The 22975-nt window shown below is 40.7% G+C and overlaps 7 protein-coding genes across 7 annotated transcripts; 6 read left to right on the plus strand and 1 right to left on the minus strand.

Annotated features, from left to right (window-relative positions):
* The first annotated feature begins 2047 nt into the window (after positions 1–2047).
* On the plus strand, positions 2048–3594 carry BCR41DRAFT_413803 (hypothetical protein). The gene is made up of 5 exons (XM_022029488.1): positions 2048–2225; positions 2510–2635; positions 2789–2869; positions 2894–3170; positions 3328–3594. The coding sequence occupies exons 1-5, from the start codon at positions 2181–2183 to the stop codon at positions 3453–3455; spliced, it is 657 nt and encodes a 218-aa protein (XP_021876948.1). The 5' UTR covers positions 2048–2180; the 3' UTR covers positions 3456–3594.
* BCR41DRAFT_362056 (hypothetical protein) lies at positions 3319–7019 on the plus strand. Its single transcript, XM_022025663.1, has one exon. The coding sequence runs from the start codon at positions 3733–3735 to the stop codon at positions 6958–6960; it is 3228 nt and encodes a 1075-aa protein (XP_021876949.1). The 5' UTR covers positions 3319–3732; the 3' UTR covers positions 6961–7019.
* A 964-nt stretch (positions 7020–7983) lies between these two features.
* Positions 7984–9831, minus strand: BCR41DRAFT_362057 (hypothetical protein). The gene is made up of 3 exons (XM_022025664.1): positions 9354–9831; positions 9034–9099; positions 7984–8911 (listed from the first exon to the last, which is right to left on the minus strand). Exons 1-3 carry the CDS (start codon positions 9498–9500, stop codon positions 8105–8107), a joined length of 1020 nt encoding a protein of 339 aa, XP_021876950.1. The 5' UTR covers positions 9501–9831; the 3' UTR covers positions 7984–8104.
* Positions 9832–12204: 2373 nt separating this feature from the next.
* BCR41DRAFT_362061 (WD40-repeat-containing domain protein) lies at positions 12205–15760 on the plus strand. Its single transcript, XM_022025665.1, has 8 exons — positions 12205–12489; positions 13449–13546; positions 13687–13837; positions 13977–14261; positions 14370–14534; positions 14630–14891; positions 15039–15308; positions 15543–15760. The coding sequence occupies exons 1-8, from the start codon at positions 12411–12413 to the stop codon at positions 15547–15549; spliced, it is 1317 nt and encodes a 438-aa protein (XP_021876951.1). The 5' UTR covers positions 12205–12410; the 3' UTR covers positions 15550–15760.
* A 115-nt stretch (positions 15761–15875) lies between these two features.
* BCR41DRAFT_327843 (MCM2/3/5 family-domain-containing protein) lies at positions 15876–19098 on the plus strand (the record flags this gene model as incomplete). The annotated part of the gene is made up of 6 exons (XM_022021674.1): positions 15876–15941; positions 16050–16146; positions 16243–16554; positions 16670–16854; positions 16947–17100; positions 17187–19098. Exons 1-6 carry the CDS (start codon positions 15902–15904, stop codon positions 19093–19095), a joined length of 2697 nt encoding a protein of 898 aa, XP_021876952.1. The 5' UTR covers positions 15876–15901.
* Positions 19099–19196: 98 nt separating this feature from the next.
* Positions 19197–19807, plus strand: BCR41DRAFT_362063 (hypothetical protein). The gene has a single exon (XM_022025666.1). It carries the CDS (start codon positions 19257–19259, stop codon positions 19761–19763), a length of 507 nt encoding a protein of 168 aa, XP_021876953.1. The 5' UTR covers positions 19197–19256; the 3' UTR covers positions 19764–19807.
* Positions 19808–20640: 833 nt separating this feature from the next.
* BCR41DRAFT_374606 (hypothetical protein) lies at positions 20641–21171 on the plus strand (the record flags this gene model as incomplete). The annotated part of the gene is made up of 2 exons (XM_022026884.1): positions 20641–20829; positions 20914–21171. 2 exons carry the CDS (start codon positions 20641–20643, stop codon positions 21169–21171), a joined length of 447 nt encoding a protein of 148 aa, XP_021876954.1.
* Positions 21172–22975: the final 1804 nt, after the last annotated feature.

Genomic DNA, 22975 nt, shown 5'->3' on the forward strand with positions numbered 1-22975 from the left:
ACGACATCAATGAACAAAACGCCACTCAATACTCATACACTCCAGAAAATATCAACTGTTTTTATTTTTCCTCAGCTACGTGGTAAAGAACACCATAAATCCGACGTTCACATCGTCCCAATTGAGTAGCACGTAAAATTCCACAGCATAGTTAAACGCATTGCTCTGATTCGTTCATAAATGTAGGTTTAATGCTGAGCAAAGTTGTCATGGCTGTATTAAACCCTCAATTTTAAAAAATCAGAAAAAAAAAATAAAAAATAAAAAAGGTATGAATAGTGAGGTTTGCTATGGACGGCTCACATCTAAATGAAGATAGAGACGAGAATAATGATATCATTAATAAAAGAAAGTAGAGTAGTGTCATTGATGCAACGCGCGCCCCGGTGCATGTTAATGGTCAGATAATTAAAATTCTTTATCATATTGACCATATCTTAGAGGAAACACGCATTAGTTATTGGGAAGACAAAATCGTTTCCGTTAGCAGGTAATACAAAGACAAATGAATATACCATCGTTCACATTTTTCATACGAGGTGGAGATCTTGCATGACAATTATTAAAAGCTATGCTCCAATTCAATTGTGCCACTGAAGAGTGGAAAATTATGTCAGCAATCCCAGATACCTGCGTCTAAAAAAGCATTAATGGCCGTCAAGGAAGCTTCAGACACTAACACAAAGGCAGTTGCAACAATCGTTTGCGTGTCACAGGATCCAAGTCATCAAGAGTCATTTCCATAATTGGTCCGTAGCTGAGATGTGTAATGGTTCTTCTAAAAAGAGATCACTATAGCGAGCACTGGTGGATGGAAGATCTGGACACAAGTATCGCTTCCAGCGCCCGCAATAATCCCAATATTCTAGCCGAATTCGTCCTTCATGGAGACGAGTGTATGGGGATTACACTCTCAAAATGACACAGGATCATGGGGCTTCCGATGCACAGCAACGACAAAGAAAGAACCAACACACTCATAATCGTAGAAGAAACGGTAGAAGTAGCCATGACCACAATGTTCAGAAATAGAGGCAAACAAGGCAGAATCGAGCATCGAATAGCCTATACGAAACTGACTGCAAATCCGCCACATAGATATTCTCCAACTTCGGCCCTGACACGTCCCGCTTGGTCGACGTTTTTAAGATCATTAAAAATTAAAAATAAACCAGAGGGTCAAGCTTGTAGCTCTTTTTGGTTAGTCGTTTTCGATTATAAGAATTTTGTTAAGTAAATCATTTATATTTGAAAGGTCTAACCAAAAAGCTTGGCCCTCTGTCATTGCCACAAATTCGTTAGGTGCTGATTACTAGCACACGTGGACGGCACGGCTGTAAATAAATAAACTCTTGTACGCCCAAACCAGAGTTATTTATTGTATGCATTTCTGACATAATAAACTCCTATACGTTCTTGTTTTGCGTTGGCGTAACAGGCAAGATCTATTCGAGATCTTTTTGCAAACAAGGCAATGGTTTATGCATCAACGGTAGGAGCTGGTCTTTAACTGGTAACAGATATAAACGTGTCTTTCTATTTGAGCCATAAATATCTGCTTGCTCTCCATGTGATGTGTCTTCAAATACAGCAAGGTCTTTTGACAGGATAGGAGAGCATAAAGGAGGGAATATGGCGCTATTGATATACAGCACTCTGCACAAGGACACCAAATGTGTGGTGAGCACAAGCGCTTACTTCTTGGAGAACATCACAGCTACATGTTACCAAATTTTTTAAAATGGCGCCAGCTCTTCTAAAAAAAAATATAAAAAAACGCGACCCATCAAACTAAGTGATGAAGATCATCTTGTGCTCTTATTTATATTCAAAAAAAGCCTTCTTTTGCCTTGCTACTCACTATGTGAATATGTCTTGCTTCTCCTACTTCCTTAGCCTCCTCTTTTAATCGCTCATTATCAATATCTATCGTGTCCATTTACTGCGTGTATGTGTAATAGGCTACGTGGTGTTTTGTCATCATGCTCAAACAACCACAAAATACTGGTTCGCCTGATTATCAAACATTTCACTGAGAGCCCTATACCTCCCTTCTTATTTTCTTACACGATCATAAAGGGGCACAAGCACAGCTGGACTTCACAATATATTCAGCTTGGATACAATCAAGGATAAGAGCGATATAAACAACAGTGCTAAAAGCCAATAGGCACATAAACATGATTTCTTGGCGCTTACGCTACTCACCAAAGAGAGAGAAAAAGGTATTTTATGATGTGCCATCCACAGATTCATTCCTGTGATGCTCAGATACCACAAACTTCCCGTAAAAAAAAAAAAGAAAGCTCTTCTTTTTCATTGTGCAACCATTGCGGGGTTGGTTCAATGATGCCTTTCACTCTCTGTCTCTTCTAAGGGAACAAATATCCATCAACAATGAACCAACAGCCATTCAGTTTACTTAAAAACAGGTTGTTGTTGTTTTTTTTTTACCCCTTGCTAATCATGAATTGTAAATATACTATCGTGTCTAATAGAACTTTGATAGAATTGGCGTGAATTGTCAACAGGAAAGCGCGGTGAACTTCTGAGCGTTATTCTCTTTTTCCAGAAAAGACAGAAGATAATTGATAGGGGCGAACGACAGAGATGTTCGAACGGAAATAGCATTCAGGTTTAAGACACAAAACTCTGTTTTGAAAGTGCAATCATGGTTGAAGATTAATACCCAAAAGAATTATACTTGAGGGAAAAGTAAACACAAGGACATTACTGAGCTGAGCTAGATTGAAGTAAGGTAGGAGGGACAATCGTACATGTACTTTAGGCTAAAATGGTCAATGAATTTGGCTCCAATAAAGATTATTCTCAATACTCAACACTAACAGTGCCTCAAGTAGGAGGCATTGTATGTGTTACTATGAAAAAATAGACCAATGAGACTTGTAGGGCAGTTGCATCCTTTTTATTTTTATTAAAATTTGAGCTGGTTTTCCTTTCAAAAGAATGGACACAGAAGAAAGCCGACATCCTTTATTCTCCATTCTGGACGACCGAAGTCAAAAGTGACTCTAGTCATCACATTCACACATTGGCACACTATTCTTCTCTCTTCCTTTTCCATCCCCCAGCAAATATTCCTCCCTTAGAATGGCTACGAGGGAATGAGTATCGTCTGAGTACAAAACTTGGCCGGTCTGCCTGCGAATGTAATGCAACCTCTTGCTCTCTCACTTCCTCTCTCTTGAAAAGTCTGAGCTGCATGAGAAAAACAAGATTTTATGGATATACCAGAGGTGCAGAACGACTGTGAGCCCTCTTTCACCTTTTTATTTTGTTCTTTTCCTTTCCCATTGTTTTCAATAGACATATCATGCACAGGAAGGGTCAGCTCGCCATCGGGGGGCGTATCCGATCCAGATATTGTTCTGTGCAAGTTGAAGGACTTGGCTATAGTCCAGTTTGTCAGCAATGGCCCGACCTTTAAGAGTTAATCTCAGAGACGTATTAGACATAATCGCGCTCTCCTTTCTTTCTTTTCTTTCCTTTTCCCCATATTTTCTCTCTCTTCGTTTTTATCATCCAATCCCATTCTTTCCTCTCATTGCCCCTTATTCTTTCTCTGCTTTTCCTCTTTCAATCCATTCTCGCTGCTGCCGTTTCGTTTTCTTTTCATTTTACACAACACACAGCTATAGCAAAAAGCACACAGTATACATTGCTATCTTTCATCAATACTCCCTATCCATTTCATCTCAACGTTAGACAATCATGGTCAACTTTGACAGCTATTCACATCATCGCAATGTCGAGACCCTTTCTCGATATGATCCATGGATGCATAAACATTCCGGCACAGCAAACGAATCACACTTTTCTGATCAACATTTTCTAGAGTCACAATTAGAATCCCCCTTGTCCTCGCCCCTGTCATCCTCAACAGCCTCTCTATCCTTGGAACAAAATATGAAGTTGCGACTGCTGGAGCATCCGATCGTATCCGCAGAGCTACGACTGATTACTCAAAAGCGGATGAAGCCACAATTTGACTCATCCTCACTTTCTCCAACGAGTAACAACAGTATAACAGCTCCACGTCTATTCATCATTTTGCCAAATATTACAACCACAACTACAATCACAACAGCAACCACAACGGCGTATGTGGAGCATCAATCGCATCCCAATGAATCTCAAGACAGGCAACCAAAACAACGACAATCCTTGTACGACCATGAGCATGATAACATTTCTCACAATGATTTTCGATTGCATTTTTTGTGCAACTTTAATGACCATGGACACCAACAACAACAACAACAACAGCAGCAGCAGCAGCAGCAGCAACAACAGCAACAGCACCAGCAGGGGACTTGCTACAGCCCAGCAATGAAATTCTACCCGAGCATGGTGGTAGATTCTTTTGTCGCGTCACATAATCTGGGGCCTGAATTAGTAGACATGGGCGCCAAAGAGGGGCGGATCTCAGCCACAATACCACCTCAACTACATATTTGCGAGTTAGACCAAGGGTATGTTCTTAAAGATGTGGAGAGCTTTTGTCAGGAACACAAAATAGGCCTGCTAAGTCTTCTACGGACCCTCCAGTCGTCCATGCGTCTGTTACTGGAGCAATGGGAGGAGGACGAACAACATATGCAAAATAAATTGGGCCATAAGAGCAGCAGGTGTCAGCACATGCAGGAAGAGATCGAGCAGGTGGATATTACGCAAGCCTATACCTCTACTGCGCCTTCACATTTGCGCTCCCCTTCTTCTTCTTTTCCGGCTCTTCAGAATAGGATCGACACAGCCGTTCGATATGTTCTAAAGTTCTTTAACCTTGCAGAGCTAGAGCACATTCTACAGCCCCCTTACGATATGGACATAGCGGCTTATGATGATAGACTCTCACCTGATTTGAAGATTGACGATTTCGATGATGAGGAGATCTCTCGGGTCAGGAAAACCATGACGAGCGATGGAATGATTCAAGGCCCTCTCATCCAGCCTAACATCGCAAAATCAACAATATCAATGACGGATCCTAGTTTTACATCAACACAAGCGACCATAGCCACGACCGCTACGACGCAGTGGCTCTGTCAGCGTCATGCAAAAGCTCGTTCTCAAGAACAGGCTCGGGAACGAATAAGGGCCGTGGTCGCTAAGTATAGAGGAGTATTCATGGAGAAGGAGAAGATGGTTGATATTTCCTTTAGAAGCCGTGAGCATGCAGAAGAGCTTTATAGAACCCTTCAAGAGCTGAGATTTATAGACAGACTCAAGGTGAGGCTTGAGTGGCAGGGTCTAAGTGACGACGATCTCTGGGCCTTGGGTGATGTTGTCGAAGAAACTTGTCTCCAGGAGCTGTCGCTGGAATGCAGTAGTGACAAAACTATTGACGGATGTGAGATACAGCCATCGCAGACAACCTTCAAACCTATCCTTGGCATGATCTTCATTCCAGCCTTAATATCCCTTACTCTCGACAACTTCCCCGCCCCATTCCCAACCCTTGCTGCATCTAATTTCGCCGCATCAGTGAGCGAGTTTTCTTTGCGGGCATTTCAACATACCTCGGATCTCATACTGCCGAATTTGAGCAATATTCGTCGCCTGGCTTTTAACAGCTGTGGACAAGGCACCAAAGCACATGAGCTGACTGAATTATTTCGCCATTGCCCAGATCTGGCTGAAGTTCAGCTAGATTGTGATAATATCGAGGGCGCCCTACTGAAGATCTGTGAGGCTACGAACCAGCTGGACAAGATCACGTCGGTCAGGCTCTCCGAGTCATCTTGGGAACAGGCAGAGATGTTGTTTGGCAAAACTGGAGAGAACACCATCACAACACAAGTTGAGGGTGCTAAAGAATCAATGCAGGAACAACCGAAATCAATCCTCAAGAGCGTTCGTCGTAAGACAAGGCAGTCTCCCGATCCCAACCTTCAGTACTCTGGTGTCCTCGAGAGACTGACATTATGTTGTAACTTGGATTTGTCGGAGAAGCACCAGGAAACCTTGGCGACATTAATTGCACAGAACCCAAAATTAGATACACTGGAACTTATGTGTGAGACTCGATCCATGGATCAACTGTGGCGATTCGTGATGAGCCACTACCAGCACCACCAGCAAATTCAGCAGCAGCGAGAATTTTCTTTATTGGATATTGAGCAAGCCGAATCAAGCGTAGCATCAACAACAGCAGCAGTAGCAACCAATAGGACATCTTTCATTGCTCCTCGTAGTCCTTCCTGCTCAAGCTTCTTGCGTCTTCATCTGTTCGACGAGTCCTGCAGTCTCATGGTGTTTACTCCTGGATTTAACCTTGTTGTCTTGCATGCCTACTCGGACAAACTTCGTCACCTACTTTATGCGTTGGAAGACATTTCGGTCGCACTCGTTATCGGGTCAAGGCTCGATGACTGGGAGCAACTAGCGCTGCTTCGTTCACATATAGAGGAGGATGGCGTCTTCAAGTTCAAATACCTATCGTGGGTTCTTACACCCAAGGCACAGAACGATCCTTGCTATATGCGAGAGCTCCGGGCACTTCTCAGTTCAAGGCCCGAAATTGACCACTTCTCAATCCGGGTCTATGCGTCTCTGTTTGATATCCGAAGCTTGATTCAAGCCTGGAATTGGATTGTGGAAGCGGCTTGGTTGAGCGAAGAGCACGGACGATGGATCCAGTCGTGTATAGAACATGAAGAGGAGGAAGAAGGTCGATCTATGGGGTCTGCTGCTATCTCGCCTACAGTTGCCAGGAATGGTGATGAAACACTGATGAGAAAGGGAGGAGCGAAGAAGACCTTTCACTTACCCGGACATGGTATGATGCAGAGCTATGCGCTCTCCTTGGATGAAGAGAACGAACTGATTCTCGCCTCATCCCATTTCTATTTTCCGTCTGCCATGTCCTCCGCAGTCGCAGGTGCTCATTCTGCAGTGACTTATTCGCTCACCTTGTCAAAAACACCATGGGCCTTCTAGACCATCTGTTCAAACATCATAATAATATAAAAATAAAACTGTAATATTGGATGTCCTCATGCGTTTTAAATGGCATTAGGTACTTATATATATTTTATTATGACAAGGAGAAAAGGACACAGGTTGAGAGAATAAGGAAGAGCGACTCAAAGCTTTTATAGTAGATAGCAGGGCATATCCATCAAGAGAGTGTATTGAGGCAAGAGGAGCTTGTGGCCATGTCATAACAACAGCAGCAACATGAAACCTCCCAAGGTGCTCCTTGTACATGTTATGGCCATCGGAGCGGGGGTTATTTGGAGAAGCTTATAGCAATGACAGTTTCTCAGAGCTAGTACCTTAACTTTTTTCTTTCTTTTTTTTTTTTTTTTTTAACACCACATTGGTATCGGTGGTCCCACCATTGACCCTCTTCAGCTAGTGCGAGAAGAGGCTCATGCGGAAGAACTTTGGGGGATAGCTCTTTCTCGATAGAGAGGTGACAATCGATCATTTGGTATTCTTGGTAATCAGGAAACCCTTGAAGCATCAATAGGCTGTTTTGAGTGCAAAGGGGGAATGGGAAAAGAATAGCCGTGTCAAGCAAGAGAAAAAATGGTTGGTGATAAAAAAAATTCTTGAAGTTCCCGCCCAACCATTAAAGTTGTCTCTCATGGCCACGTTGACATTGATGGTTGATAAGATGCTGATCAGCAGTATCTCTCGATAAAATCTTCCTGTTGACGGCTCAGACCAATCGAAGGAAAAAAATTCACCAATCTCCCGGGACTCCAACAAATGGCTTGGATAGACTTGTCAAAGATAATGCCGTATTCTTTACAAGCAAATGAAGTTGGAGTCATTGGATTGACTTTATCAAACACATTGGTTAAACTTTATCATCTACTCTTTCCAAATCGGATGCAATCATGAAAGGATGGTGGCACTCTCAAACTTCAGGTTTCAGTTTAACACATGCTTTTCTTCATTCATGACTACCATCAACGGGAGGGAAAAGAAAAAAAAAAAAAAAAAAAAAAAAAAGGTGAGAGGGAGGTGTAATTATTAAGAGATTAAACATTAATAAACATGAAGCTATGGGGTGGGTATGTTAAAAGCTCAAATTAGAACTTGGGAATGAGGAAGATACAGATTTAGTAGAGACCTATGCACTCGTTATCTCTAACTTCTTTGTGGTTTTCCAGGGCAATAGCCTAATGAATGCAAACTTCTTCTTCTCTTCCACAACAGCGACGCCCCCATTTGCTGCTCTCTCGCGTTCCTCCTTCTCACGTCTCTCTGCATCTAGGTCTGTTCCCTTGGCCCTCAATGCAGCAATGCGCCTCTTCAAGTTTCTCAAACTCTTGGGCAGAGCGAATGTTTTGGCGCGGGTTGGATGCAGCTTAACCTCTGTGCCTGTTGCTTCACCATTTAATCCTCCTACACCCGATCCAGGAACGGTCATGGATCGATTCCGGACCTCTTCCTCTTCAGATTCTTCTTCGACTGGCAGATATTTGATCTCGTTCACATCTAGAGTACTTGAGTTTGCATGTGAAGCAGAGTTATTGGCATGTGCTGTGAGTGTGTTGGAGGCACGCAGCGAGGGTGATGGTGTTTGATGTTGGGATGAGGACTGTGAGAGTGGTCGAACTTGAGATTGAGGCTGTGGATGAGGAGTAACTTGATTTCGAAGAGACGATGCCTGGCTATTAACACTAGTTTTCCTGCCAAAGATCCTGTCCAATCTTGAACGTTTTTCCTTTTCAGGACTGCCTAACTTGCCATTATGCTGTGAACCAGCATCTCCATTACTACCCTGTTGAGATGAGGCTTGTCCTAGAATTTTATTAAGGCTGGAGTTACTTCGATTGTTGGGTACAGAGGAATTATACTCTTGCTCCTCAGCAGAGATCATATTCTCTGCGTCTCTGTCGCTCGACTCTTTCATCGCCTCCTTCAGAACTTTAGCCTTTTTTTTTTTTTTAAAAAAAAAAAAAAAAAAAAAAAAAAAAAAAAAGCATTATTAGTCTGGTGATACATTCGGTGTACTCGATGCAGCTTGCATTCATAGAAGAGTCAACATGTTTTTACCTTGTGGATATTTTCCTCAACTTCCCGTTGAAGACTCTCACGCATGTTGACTCGATAGTTATCAAACTATACAAGACCAAACAATTAGAGCATTTTAGTAAACTTGCTTAGTCCTTTTTAACATTTGGGAACCACGTAAAAAAGTACCAATAAAAACATTTTTTTAAAATAAAAAAGAAATCGATTCTGAGCCCTCATATTGCATGAAAAGCATTTTCTCTCTTTTTAACGAGATTGTTAAGAAAGATGGCGGAATCCAATTTAATAGTAAGATGGGTGCAGGGAGTAAAGGTATGGAGGGAAACAGTGATAATACTTGCCTGCGCAATGAGATCAATTGCAAAGGATGACAGGATCGGGGTTGTCGCTACAGACATTGCAGAGTTCTTTCTCTGTGTATGCGATGGTGCATATGGACGAACTGGTCGAGTGAACGGGTGCGCCGCTGAGTTCTGAACGGTCGTCATGATGTCAAGAATATGTTGCAAAGCTTAAAGTCTGCAGTAAAAAGCAAAATAAGTTCATAAAGGTTAAAAAAGGTCATAATCACACCTGACTACCTAGTCAAACCAACCCTGTCTTTACAGTCAAGGAGGATAATAAAGAAGATTGAGAATGTTAAGCGAGTGGATTCACGGGGGCTGCTTTGTTGGAGAGCAATGGCAGGATGCATTCGAACCAAACAGGGGTTGCAAATCAAATGATTTTTCATCATCATCATCATATAAAAAAGCACTAAAATGTTGGTCTTCATTGACTTTTTTTATCAACTTGTCAGCTTTTTTTTTTTTTTTTTTTTTTTTTTTTCTTAACAAAAAAAAAAAAAGATGAACTCAATTGAAGACATATAGTTGATATTAGTGAGCTTCTCTATTACGCATCAATTAAAAGAAGGAAAAGAAAAGGAAAAATAAGAGATGCCAATGTACCACATGCTCTCTCATAAAGAGAATCTCGAGCCTAAGAGATAGTGCCCTTTGCATAGTATGTAGAGGGAGAGGGGTTGTGAGTGTTACATCAACCAGTTTGATTAAAGAGAACAGAATGGTTATATTAAAAAGGGTATGTATAGAAAGGAGGTCATGTCGTTGGGAAGAAGGGTTTGGCAGGAACCATATCCAAATGCATGCATGGTTTGGAGAGGGAGTAGGGGAGGCAAAACGAACGTTAAAAAGGTTGACGGGTTGGGTGCATGGAATGGCTTGATATTCACGGAGAATGTGTACCTTGATTATTCTAGGTTGAAGACAACAAAAAAAAAAAAAAAAAAAAGAAATATCCACACACAGAAGGAAGGGAATTGCTTCGGGTGTAGAAATGAGGTCGAATGCAAAATGCAATGTGGAATGAAGGAAGAGGAACAAGTGATAGAAAAATAAAAGAAAAAAAGAAAAGGAAAAGAAAGAGAAAAAGAGAAGAGAAAGTTAATAAATAATGAAATATAACAAACAATTAATAAAATGTGAGCAAAGAGAAGAGTCAGTGTGTGAGTGTACTTGAAAGAGTGAGAATCAAACATTCAACCACAAGAAAAAACCACGCCATCGGACAAATTCAGACCTTGGTTGGATAGCTACTCCTGGATTGCGGGTGGCGGCAGTCAATCAAATATGTTATCTGCACATGAATCTTGTTCAGCAAAGTATGCGTATAAACATGCCTTTAATGCACTGCAAGGTATCATCCTTTGCTTCAGTACGTTAATTACCTCAGGGCTGGATTGCATTTGCCTTGTTTGTGTCACACATCCGCTCCCAACCCTGGGATGGCTACTCACAATATGGACAAATCAAACAATCAAACAAGAACATTGTTTGTCCGCCCCTGTCCCATCAGTCTGGCTTTGCGAATATAAAACATGGGCAGTTGACGCGAGAAAGAAAGCTGGGACCAATTTTTTTTTTTTTTTTTTTTTTTTTTTTTTTTTCAAATACCGCTTGTCGTTCCCGACAATGGAAAGATGTAGATGGGCTGATATGCCATGTGGATAAACTAAATGAAGATTAGCTACTTGTAGAGTTCCTCTCCTATCTTTACCAACGCTACCCACTTCAAACTCGCCACCTGCAGCGGTCAGGTCTGTTGATGGAAGAGAAGGATGGCCTTTTTTTTTTTTTTGGACAGGGTACGACCTGATCAGATTTCCCGCTCAATCTGTTGACCAGGGGCAGTGCTGACTATGGTGGAGCTATTAATAAACGCAGGCATGCATAAAAGGTAAATTGTAAAACACATGCATTGATTGATGAAGAGATGTCTCCACCTTTTTTTTTTTTTTTTTTTTTTTAAAGCAAAAAAGCTTTTTGAGTTTGAGGGTTCTTCTCTCTCTCTCCTCACTCAATGGTGTATGATAACAGAATCATGTCATGGCAATTGGATAGTTAGATTTAAAATAAAATAAACAAAATATAAAAATGCGTGATCTTTGAATGTCATGAAGAAATGACATGCTACCGACGCGTGAAATGGATGGAAAAGAAAGAAGGATCAAATCATTTCAGCTGACTTTTCACAGTAAACCATAAAGATAAATGGAGTCCAGTACGCGTGGATGTTTTTCAAGATCCAAAGGCTGTAGAGAACAATACCGAGTTGTATTCTGAACGCATTCTTTGGGTAAAGAGCCTTGATTGGCCTGATTGGGTAAATTGCTGTACCCTTCATTAAATGGGACCGAAAAAAAAATTCTTTAAATCCTTGTCATTGCGATTACATGGGACAGAGATCAAGCCAATTGGGAGGTTTCCCTTCTTTTTCTTTGCTTTTTGAAAATGTCAAAGGCTATGATCTGAAAGATCGAGCAGACTACAGACATCACATCTGGCACTCTGAGATTACGAAAAGAAACTGGGTACATGTCCTGAATAAGTAGAGATCTGATATTAATTTGGAAAAGAGTCTTTAGCTTTCTATTCTTTTTCATTTCAATGATCGGATGCGTGGTGTTCTCAACCACACAATGGTTGATTTAGTAACGCAAGGCATCTTGTTGGCAGTAAAAGCAAAGTCAAAGAGAGAGAGATAAACGACTTTAGGTCTTGTTTAGTGTTTGTGCATGTCTGTTTGTGTGCATACATCTGTAGTCATGATTTGAGACACAACATCGCTCTCTTGACACTTTTTTCTAACTTTTTTTTTTTTTCTTTTCTTTTCTGTATTTTTTTTTTTTTTTTTTTTTTTTCCACTTAAAACACAACACAATACACGCCCACACGCTTTCAGTCAAATCCTTTGAAAGAACTATTTCACTCACGTTTTTCTTTCACTTCATCATCACTTCCACTCAAACAATACACACTCATTCATTTATTCTTGATTCACATACATATACATACATTTATTCATAACCTCCCTCAATACACGTCATAACTCCAGACATGGCCTCAGAAACGGAAAACTCGTGGAAGTTTGCTCAATGCTTCGGTGACAAGGGCGAAGTTGATGACATTACTGAAGGCAAGTTTTTTTTTTTAAAAAAAATGCTTGTTTGATCCATCCTTCATCCTACTTCTTATTTCTCTGCTTAGCTGGTTGCTTTGTGTTCATGGATTTTGCGCGTCGATCTACTTTTTTTTTTTTTTTTTTTTCTTCATGAACACCTCCATACAAACATTACGCGCGAACGCAACTCTAGTGATATAGTTTGAGCTCTCTTTCCTTTTTCTTCTCCCGAGCTCTTGCAGCACGACCACTACTGCTTCGTTGTTTTTTTTTTTTTTTTTTTTTTTTTAAGATGTTATTATTTGTAAAAACAATACATATGGGCTTGAAGAGGGTTATTGGGCAGAACTTGGGGTCTTTTGAACGAGCACTGGACTAGATTACAGGACAAACGATGAATAAGAATATCCCAGCACAATTCAGGCTCTGGCTCATTCCTACAACAATTGATCAGGATGTCTTTCTACAGGACAAGAGGGGCATTAACAGTGGAATGACAGATACACTTACACTATTCCTTTTTTCTGAACTGTAAATGACTGTCAACAACAATGGACACTTGCAAGATCAATAAATAATATACAGGAAACCAAAAAAGAAAACAAAAAAAAAAAAAAAAAAAGACGTCATACTTTTGTGCGGACACAAGGTTGTCTAGGAGGCAGTGACAACAATAACAATAACAAACTTGAAGTTGGGGCGACCATGGAGGCAACAGTAATATAATTACCCAGGGAAGCATGCTCCGTTATACCCTACTTTTTTTTTTCTTTTTTTTTTTTTTTTTTTGAGAGTTTCTGCTGTCGAAAGACATTAATCATTTCAAGTCGTGTTTGCCTTGGTTGTGGAGCGCCTATGAAAGCATGTTTCCCAGCATTTGACTAACCACTGGAACAACACGCGTCCGATTAACTGATGCTATTCAGCCGTACGGATATTAACGACGATCTTTTTTGTTACATAATCTTGTCTAGCTGATATTATCTCAACTGTCGAGTTTGACCATACGGGCGACTATCTGGCCACAGGCGACAAAGGCGGCCGAGTTGTGCTTTTTGAACGAAATGAAGGCGTAGGTCCACAATTTTTTTTCTATTTAGCTCCTTGAAGGAGATTACTTTTGATTGTCACATCGTTCTCGATCAAAACGACTTGTGACATTAACCATACCCATTCTTTCGTCTCCTAATGCGAACCAATTCATGTTTGCAGAAAAAAGGGTGCGAGTACAAATTCCACACCGAGTTTCAATCACACGAGCCTGAGTTTGACTACCTCAAGAGTTTAGAAATCGAGGAGAAAATCAACAAAATCAAGTGGTGCAAGCGTCAGAACTCGGCACACTTTTTACTCTCTACTAATGGTAAGGATAAAAAACGGGGGGGGGGGGGGGGGAGATTTTAGAGGAATCATATCAGAATAAACACCAATTATCCATGTTCTTGCTCAATTGGAGTACTAATCTATTATGTACCCTGTCATTTGGAATCCTGGAATCATAGACAAGACTGTTAAGCTCTGGAAAGTATTTGAAAAGTCTATTAAGGTTGTGTCCGAAAACAACCATAGTGATGGTCAACATGTACATGCTCCGAGTGCCCCACTCCGATTACCGAAGCTCACGCATCATGACACAATTGTCGCAGCAGTACCCAGAAAGGTCTATGCAAATGCCCATGCCTACCATATCAACTCAATCTCCATTAACTCGGACGGAGAGACATATATTTCAGCAGATGACTTGCGCATTAACCTTTGGAACCTCAACATTAGCGATCAAAGCTTCAGTAAGTGGTGCTTCTATGGATCTTTTTTTTTTTTTATTTCTTTTATTTTTTTAAGTCTAAAAAGTTGAAAGGAATGTGTAATCTGAATCTTGTACTGTACGGAAATAGATATCGTGGATATCAAGCCTGTAAACATGGAGGAGCTGACTGAAGTCATTACCGCTGCCGAATTCCATCCTGTCCACTGCAATTTGTTCATGTACAGCAGCAGCAAAGGAACCATCAAACTGAGTGACATGAGAGAATCAGCTCTTTGCGATCAACACGCAAAATGTAAGCCAACTATCCGCTCTATCGGTTCGTTTCACTTCATCCACGTGGCAGTTCATGCTAAATTTGTTTATATCACCTCTATTCCGTTGAATTAGTGTTTGAAGAAGAAGAGGATCCTTCCAATAAGTCATTCTTCTCGGAAATTATTTCATCCATCTCGGATGTCAAGTTCAGTAAAGATGGACGCTATATTCTGTCACGCGATTATCTGACACTTAAGGTTTGGGACATCAATATGGAGAATCGGCCAGTGCAGACTATCAATATCCATGACCATCTGCGCAACAAGCTCTGCGATCTATATGAGAACGATTGCATCTTTGATAAATTTGAATGTACATTCAGTGGAGATGGAAGGTACTTTTTTTTTTTATTTTTTATTTTTTTATTTTTTTTTTTTACTTTTTATATTTTTGTATCGTCGCTCTTCCATCTTTCTAGTAATATATTATGGCTGGATATTTTTTGACAAGCTTTTTGCCAAACTCTCTCATTCTTCTTTAGTAACGTCTTGACGGGATCATACAATAACAATTTCTATATCTACGACCGCAATGGTAAGAATGATGTAACGCTGCAAGCAGACAAGAGCGCATTCAAGGCCAAGCGTGTCGGCTCTGCCAAAAATAAGATGATGCCAAGGACAAAGAATGGTAAGAAGGATGATATCAATGTGGAGTCCATCGACTTTACAAAGAAAATTCTTCATGCTTCTTGGCATCCAAACGAGAACTCAATCGCAATTGCAGCCACGAACAACCTGTTCATCTTTACGTACGTATTCTCCTTTGGAATTTAACTGACATCTCCATATGGATACATTGCTATTTTAAGAAAATGTCACTAACCTGGTCTAATTGCTACGTTCTTTTTCTCCACTATTACCCCCGTTCTGCGTCCTTAAACAGCGAGTAAGTTAAAAAGAAGAACGGTTTATCTTAGTTGCACATGTAAAACCGATGTTTCCTCAGATTCATACTAATCACATATTTTCTTCCATCTGACCAGGCTGTAAATTTATAGATCACAAATATTTTGTACAGAAAAAAAGAAAGAAAAAAGAGAAAAAAAGACCAACCAGAATAAAAATCCTCCAATTGAGACCTCTTTTCCTGCGCAAATCGAGCAATATATTGAAAGTCCTCCGGTACGGGTACGGGTCATACTCTGCACAATCATCAAATTGGGATGGTTGGGTATATATCTTGCGCTTGCTTGGTTCCCAGGTACAAAAACCAATGATTTGTTATCCGACTTTGGTATATATGTCACGTGGATTAAGGTTTAGTATAGAAATAAAATTTTCCGCCAGCTCCACCGAAACAACTTTTTTTGTGATGTCTGGCACTACACATGCTTCCATTAGCATGGTTCATCCAGAGTTAGAGAGTGAAGAACATCTTCGGGGTATGATGCAGGGCAGCTATGGATCCTATGAGCAGGATTAGTTGATGCTAGCAAGTAGTTCTTTGTTTTCCCTGAACTTACATATCCATCACTGCGATCTTCTTTTAGCGTCATTGAAACAGGCCATACTCGAAAGGCACCATGAAGAGATTTGTGACATTTTATTTGCCCCGGAAATAAACAAGCATTACTCTGTTGTTCTAGAGTAAGTCATATGATTTGGTTCGTTGGAATAAAATAAAATACGAAACGAACGGTTACTAAGATGAAGCTGTTCTATTGTACCATTGGAATCAAATAGCATTTCAGACTTAGTGGAGCATGGTGCAGATTCACAAATTTGGATAGAATTGCTACATTCGCCTCACATGGTCCTTCCGATATTGGACTCTATTCTTCAAGAGGTGCAGCAAGAACTCATCGCTATGAACCAAGATACTACCAATATGCGATACGGCAATGATGGTGAAGGAAGGAGAAGAATGCCGATGTACTTGAAGCCAAAATGCTCTGCAAGAGTCATGGTGGTGCCCGGAGATGAATACAGAAGAGCAACAATTCCAAATTCTACAGACATTGGAAAATTCCTTTCAATATCTGCAACAGTAACTAGGTGTGTATTTTGTATGTGCAGGTGAAGGCCGCCACAGCATCCACTATATGCTTCTACTATTATTACTTATATTTTCTTTTTCTTTTTTGCTGTTGTTGAAACCGCATGCCAATAGAACTTCAGATCCCAGAATGCTAGAAAACTCAAAGAAATATTTATGTGGGACTTGCAAACAAGAATTTGCAGTGCTGGCTGATGTGGAACAATATAATCAAGTTCCGCAGCCTACAAAGTGTTTAGCGACGAACAATGTGCGGCCATGTCAAGGTCGCAGATTCCAGCTTATTGAGAGACCACCAGGTACCTTTTTTTTTAAAAGAAAAAAAAAAAAAAAAAAAAAAAAAAAAAAGCTTGTATCTGATAAATATTGCTTATTTTACTTATTTTTTAAGGTAAAACGCCAGAAGACTGCCGAGACTACCAAGAGATCAAGATCCAAGAACAAACCAATAAGCTGACTATGGGCACCATTCCGAGATCTTTAGCAGTAATTCTTCATGATGACCTTGTTGACTATGCGAAATCAGGGGATGATGTGACAATCACGTAAGTAAAAAAGCCATTCTTTACTCGACAGAATACCATACTCCTATTTCTTTGTCCTCTTAATGCTTTTATCATATCTCCCTCAGAGGTACTGTTATTAGACGATGGAAACCTCCAACATATCGAGAGCGTTGCGATATAGAGTTGGCGCTACTTGCGAACCATGTGTTTATTCATAACGAACAACGTATTGGCGTCGGGATCACGGAAGAACAACGCATTGAATTCGAGCAATTTTGGGATCGAGCTCGATCTTCAGAAGTTGACAGATCGTTTACAGCACGTAATACCATTCTAAGTCAGATCTGTCCTAAAATGTATGGACTTTATGTAGTGAAACTGGCTGTTATGTTGATATTGACGGGTGGAGTGCAGAAAATTGACAAATCTGGCCTTAAAGTACGGGGTGAGCCTCACTTGTTGCTCGTGGGTGATCCAGGGACAGGAAAATCTCAGTTTTTGAAGTACGCCGCCGAGTTAAGCCCACGCTCAGTACTTACAACAGGCATTGGAAGCAGTAGCGCAGGACTGACGGTCACGGCACTTAAGGATGGAAATGAATGGCAGCTAGAAGCTGGTGCACTGGTTTTAGCAGACCGAGGACTGTGTTGTATTGATGAGTTTGGAGGGATGCGGGAGCATGACAAGACAGCGATTCATGAAGCAATGGAACAGCAATCCATATCGATCGCAAAAGCTGGGATTGTTTGCAAACTAAACACCCGATGCTCTGTGATTGCAGCTACGAATCCAAAGGGTAAATATGACCCAGAGCAGTCTGTATCAATCAATATTGCACTAGCCAGTCCACTTTTGAGTCGATTTGATATCGTTTTGGTACTAGTGGACACAGACGACAGTCATTGGGATCAAAAGATTTCGTCCTATATTTTGGATACACGGATGAGAATGGATGGTATGAACCCCAAACAACCACTTTCGAGAAAGGAAGTTGTTCGAAGGCGAAAGAGACTGAGGAGATATGCGATGCAGCGCGAAGCAGAAGCGAACGGTGAAAGGCCAATGCCAATTAATGATGAGAGCGATGAGCAAGATGCTAATGATGAAGATGAAGAGGAAAAGCTGGAAGATCAAGTCAAGGAAGAACCATGGTCGCTCGAGAAGCTCAAGGCATATCTCATCTGGATAAAATCGACTTTTGAGCCCAAGCTTACACCGCCTGCTGAACAGGTTTTGATCGCATACTACCAGCTACAGCGGAAAGCAGATATTAGGAATGCCGCCAGAACAACTCTTCGTCTGCTGGAGTCACTGATCCGACTAAGCCAGGCACATGCGCGGCTTATGGCAAGAAATTATGTCACAGTCCAGGATGCGGTTGCGATCGTATCATTAATCGAAATCACAGCACAGGGTGGCGCTGCCATGCTCGGTAATATTAACCCACTTCATGCAAGTTTCCCAAAAAATGCTGAGGAAGAATATCGACAGCAGGAACAAATCATGCTGCATCGTCTAGGATTGTTACATTTAGCCTCGCAGCAAGCATCCTCTAATACAAGTAGACGATCAACAGATACAGAAGACGAAATACCAACCAACCCCAATATACCTCCTCTACTGCGGCGCCACCAATTACCTTCAAAGCGGAAACACGCTTCCTCTCGGAGAGAACTTGATGAAGATATAGTCCTTGATGACCAAGCTGAGGAGGATATGTTAATGCGACATCGTAATCAAGACCACGAGGGAGAGGAACGGCTAAATAGTACTATGGTAAAAGAAGAAGAGGATGATGAAGAAGAATTGATTAATAGACGCTCTATTCGACGTCGGATTGCTAAAGAGCGGACATTGCATAATGCTAATGATAACAATGATCGGAAAGAAAGGACACTTCGTGAACGGAAGAAAAGATATTCGAAACAAGTAGATAATGAAGAGGAGGATGAGGATGAGGATGAGGACGAACCAGAAGAAGAAGGAAGATTTCCTTATGGCCGGAAGTTTACTCAAGGATCCTTAGAAATGTAGAGCAATCATTTTTTTTTTTTTTTTTTGAATCCCGTGACGACCGATCATTATCTCGTTTTATTTTTTTACTATAAAAAAGATATCTCTCATCTCTTTCATCACAACATCCTCTCAATTACGTTACATATTATTTGCCTCTCTCTTTCTACAATTTCTATACCATGACAATCAAATACCGTGCACATCCAATTCAACCATGTAATTCTATGTACCGGTCCTGCAACCCTAAAAATATGCAAAAGCAATATCGATATCAACCTCAACAGTCTTACATTTTTCGCCTGGCTCGAAAACAGCCATCGTCGTACCCTTCGGCTCCACCATTTCCAAGGTCGACGCCGGAGCAACAAGAACTGCAGCGGCTTCGAGAACGGGAAGAGAAATTGCTACAGGAGGCGTTACCACTACGAAATCGAGCACGACAATTACAAGAGCAACGTAAACGAGCGGATAGGGTATTAGAGCTCCTGGATCGGGAAGAACAGCGGGTCCGTGCTATTACAGATCGGGTCTGCCAAGAACAGGATGCCATTGAACGAGATGTTGAACGAATTATGCCAAAGCTGTTGAAACGGCAGCAAGAACAAAGTCGAAAGATATATTGGGGTATTCAAATGAAATTAAAAAGTGAAAGTGAACCTGAAAATGATATTAAAATTGAGAAATAGAAACAAGGACCTTGCTAAATAAAAAGAAATAAGAAAACGATAATACATGAAAACAGACAAGACGGAAAGCAAAGCACCTTGAATGCATCTCTTGACGCGTGTCGGAGATTATTTATTTTAGTCAATACATCCTTGACAGCTTCATTTCAAAAAATGAACCAGATTCTCTTCGAAGATGATGTTCGAAGCAATGCAGCTTAGTGGTAGCGCTCCTTCCTCACTTTTCCTCACTTTTCCTCTTTTTTTTTTTTTTTTAAAAAAAAAAAAAAAAAAAAAAAAAAAAAAAAAAAGTGGAATTGCATTCGGACAGGCATTGGCGACGGTTTATTTTTAACACGGTTGGACCACCTGTTTTTCATACTACCTGTTTTACATTTTTCGACTCTTTTCACATCACAATCCTTATCAATCGCCTGTCGTAATAATGAATTGGAAAATGCAGCCCCTAATGTGTGTAACGTCAGCTTCAAATTAGGAGATTGTTCTCACTGCGCCAATAGTTTTGGATAAAGCATTGTGGTACAAAGAGCCGATCATTTGGAACATGGGAGGTTGCATGGGACAAGTTTTCATCGGGTCATTATGCATTTTTTTTTTAGAGGACGATATAGTAAAAACATCAATATGACTCCCTTCCATTGAAAGAGATCATTTTACGAACAATCAATCTCCTTGGAAATCAAGATTAGATACACTTCTCTCCATTCCGCTTTCTCTGCATTGTAGTATTACAACAGTTTATGGAAGCATCAATGGCATTTATTTGCACGTTCATCCGGTAGGTTATACCGGATTGCGAAGTAAACAAACATTGCTTTGTATCAAGCATCCAACATCCTGATCTAGAACTCGCAATAGACAGGTATATGTATAATATATGTTTTGGATGTATTTATATGAACGTATAAACTCAGAAGGTGTCAAATACACCAACTGCTGCTGCTTTACGGAACTGATGCCTATTCTTGTCCTCAATTACGAAAATAGTCTAGTGATACGTTCGAGTTCCAGGCCCAAAGATCCTATATCTGGCTCCACTGCTCTAGGATATAGTCGCACTGTTCGTGTAGGCTGTCATTTCATGACACGTAAACCTAAATCCTATTGGTGAAATAATGCTTCGCCATATACAACTTTGCATACTTTTCAGCTGTCCACTGCTTTGAAAGACATACCCCCTGCGAAGCATCAGGGATACTGCTGTATTTCCATAGCTGTGCATGACACGATCATATGGCCTTTGAGCCTGTTTTCGAGGTTTGTTGGGCTTATTATGATCTTTACATCACATTTGTGTAAGGTCCTTAAGCGAATTCGTCGTCATATTTCGCTTAGCAAAGCCTCGCTTAAGTCAAGGAATAAGTCAGATGTGTTTAAACCCTTTGGGCTATATATGCTTCACCAGTGAAATGTCCTAGAATGAATCTTCCAAGAAAGCTTTGAGTTGAATTTTGGATTAAAACAATTATTAAGAGTCCCTCATTGCGGTCAGTACTCGAATATATCTACCAAGACCATCCGTGCTGTCGAACAAAGTCTGGGGAATCTCAAGTCAAGGTAATTTTAAACTATGAAAGCTGCGGTTAGCTTATATTTGAGATGAGGGCTGAAGTAATTTATACAAGGTCATGACACAGTATCGGGCCTAATCAAATGTGAGGAAACAACAGCAAATTCAGCGACATCTTCCTCTGGTTTACAAGAAACAATGGGGTTTTGCAGCTTACGGTATTCAATCAGATTTCATACGCAAGCTGCAAAAAGGAACCAAAGCGAAAGCGTCTGTTTTTAAAATAACATCATTCTAAAGGTGATAAAGAACCGCGCTCGACCCCAATACAGGACCTATAAACAAATTGTTGGATTTCATTTCGAGCCCTAGGTAGATAATGGTGTCAAGAACATGAAGAGGTCTGTAGAGTTTTTCTTGTAATGAAATAAGTACGAACAAAAATGCACTAACGGTTCCTCTGGTGAACTGGATCACTTCCTCAGTATTCATTCATATTGGGGACAAGGTACGGTTGGCACTTCTTAATCCAAGGCATAGTTAACTTTACGACGCGTACTGAACGATTCAATCTATGTGGCTCTAAATTGTAAAGGTTTTCCCATCATGAAGTTCTCTACAACCTAGCCAGAAGTGACAGAGATCACAGCAAAGTGTCGGTATAAAGGCAGATGCAAGGAATCATTAAATCAGCATAGTATTCAGTTCTCAATCTTTTGCATATGATACAATCAGGCAAAAACACCAAGGTAGGTTCGCTAACAACAAAGGCATTGCAAATCTCATCATCGCCATCGGTCTAATACAGGAACTAGAACTGGATGAAAAGATTTATAGCCACAATGGTTGGGAAGCGCAAAGGCGAGACGTGACGTGAGTTGATGTAGTACACTCTAGAAGCAACGGATAGATCTATCAGAAGAGTGGAAGTAGTACAGCGACAGGATATGAATCATTCAGCTGAAACCATACGCATCATTAATCACAATTCCGAAATTGTGAACGCCAACATTTTTCGAAGCTTGGCGATCGCCAGAATACGGAAATGACTTCAAAGCTCCTTTGTTTTCCATAAACATGGTATCAGAATCTCCTGAGGATGGGAAAGAGGACAACAGCATGATGGAGGACGTAGCTTTCCATAAACTTTTATGGCCAAAAAGCATATTATTCTGGAATGAGCAACGAACAAAATATATATATATATATATAATTCTTAGATGCTCTAGCATTCTTTCTTTATTTTGAGCAATATGCAAGCAACTAACAAAAAGAATAAAGACCTGTTGCTGAAACGCCACCAGTAGTCGAATCAAACACAGGTGGGCTGTCGTGTCACTAACAAGTGTGGCTGTTTGGAGGCTGGGTGAAGAAAAGGCAGCTACTCCACAGCCGTATTACAAGCTTGGGGTGTTTGTAGAAATTTTTGGTGATAGTCTAGAGTGGGGGATGTTAGAACCTAGATGCTCACAGTTCAAGAAAAGGAGCAATTGATTGGCTGCGCGAGTGCATTTGCTCTCTAGGAAAGTTGTGTCGCTTTGCGTGCAATTTGCATATAAATTGTTTTCTACTGACATTTCATAAATCAACAAACACACTTAACAGGCCACAATCGGGTAACACCATAGGAATACAAGAGTGAGGAATTCATGGTTTGAGCATGTTCCCTCGGCTGTTGCATGGTCTATATAAACTTGAGGAA

Source organism: Lobosporangium transversale (assembly GCF_002105155.1).
Source record: "Lobosporangium transversale strain NRRL 3116 chromosome Unknown BCR41scaffold_52, whole genome shotgun sequence".
Classification (NCBI taxonomy): domain Eukaryota; kingdom Fungi; phylum Mortierellomycota; class Mortierellomycetes; order Mortierellales; family Mortierellaceae; genus Lobosporangium; species Lobosporangium transversale.

Coding starts and splice junctions, on each gene's coding strand:
- BCR41DRAFT_413803 (XM_022029488.1), top strand. CDS start 2,181: ATGATTTCTTGGCGCTTACGCTACTCACCAAAGAGAGAGAAAAAG. Junction 2,636..2,788: donor CGAACGGAAATAGCATTCAG/GTTTAAGACACA, acceptor CATGTACTTTAG/GCTAAAATGGTCAATGAATT. Junction 2,870..2,893: donor TGCCTCAAGTAGGAGGCATT/GTATGTGTTACT, acceptor ATGAAAAAATAG/ACCAATGAGACTTGTAGGGC.
- BCR41DRAFT_362056 (XM_022025663.1), top strand. CDS start 3,733: ATGGTCAACTTTGACAGCTATTCACATCATCGCAATGTCGAGACCCTT.
- BCR41DRAFT_362057 (XM_022025664.1), bottom strand. CDS start 9,500: ATGACGACCGTTCAGAACTCAGCGGCGCACCCGTTCACTCGACCAGTT. Junction 9,100..9,353: donor CAATTGATCTCATTGCGCAG/GCAAGTATTATC, acceptor GGTCTTGTATAG/TTTGATAACTATCGAGTCAA. Junction 8,912..9,033: donor TTGAGGAAAATATCCACAAG/GTAAAAACATGT, acceptor AAAAAAAAAAAG/GCTAAAGTTCTGAAGGAGGC.
- BCR41DRAFT_362061 (XM_022025665.1), top strand. CDS start 12,411: ATGGCCTCAGAAACGGAAAACTCGTGGAAGTTTGCTCAATGCTTCGGT. Junction 13,547..13,686: donor TTTTTGAACGAAATGAAGGC/GTAGGTCCACAA, acceptor TCATGTTTGCAG/AAAAAAGGGTGCGAGTACAA. Junction 13,838..13,976: donor CTTTTTACTCTCTACTAATG/GTAAGGATAAAA, acceptor CTGGAATCATAG/ACAAGACTGTTAAGCTCTGG.
- BCR41DRAFT_362063 (XM_022025666.1), top strand. CDS start 19,257: ATGACAATCAAATACCGTGCACATCCAATTCAACCATGTAATTCTATG.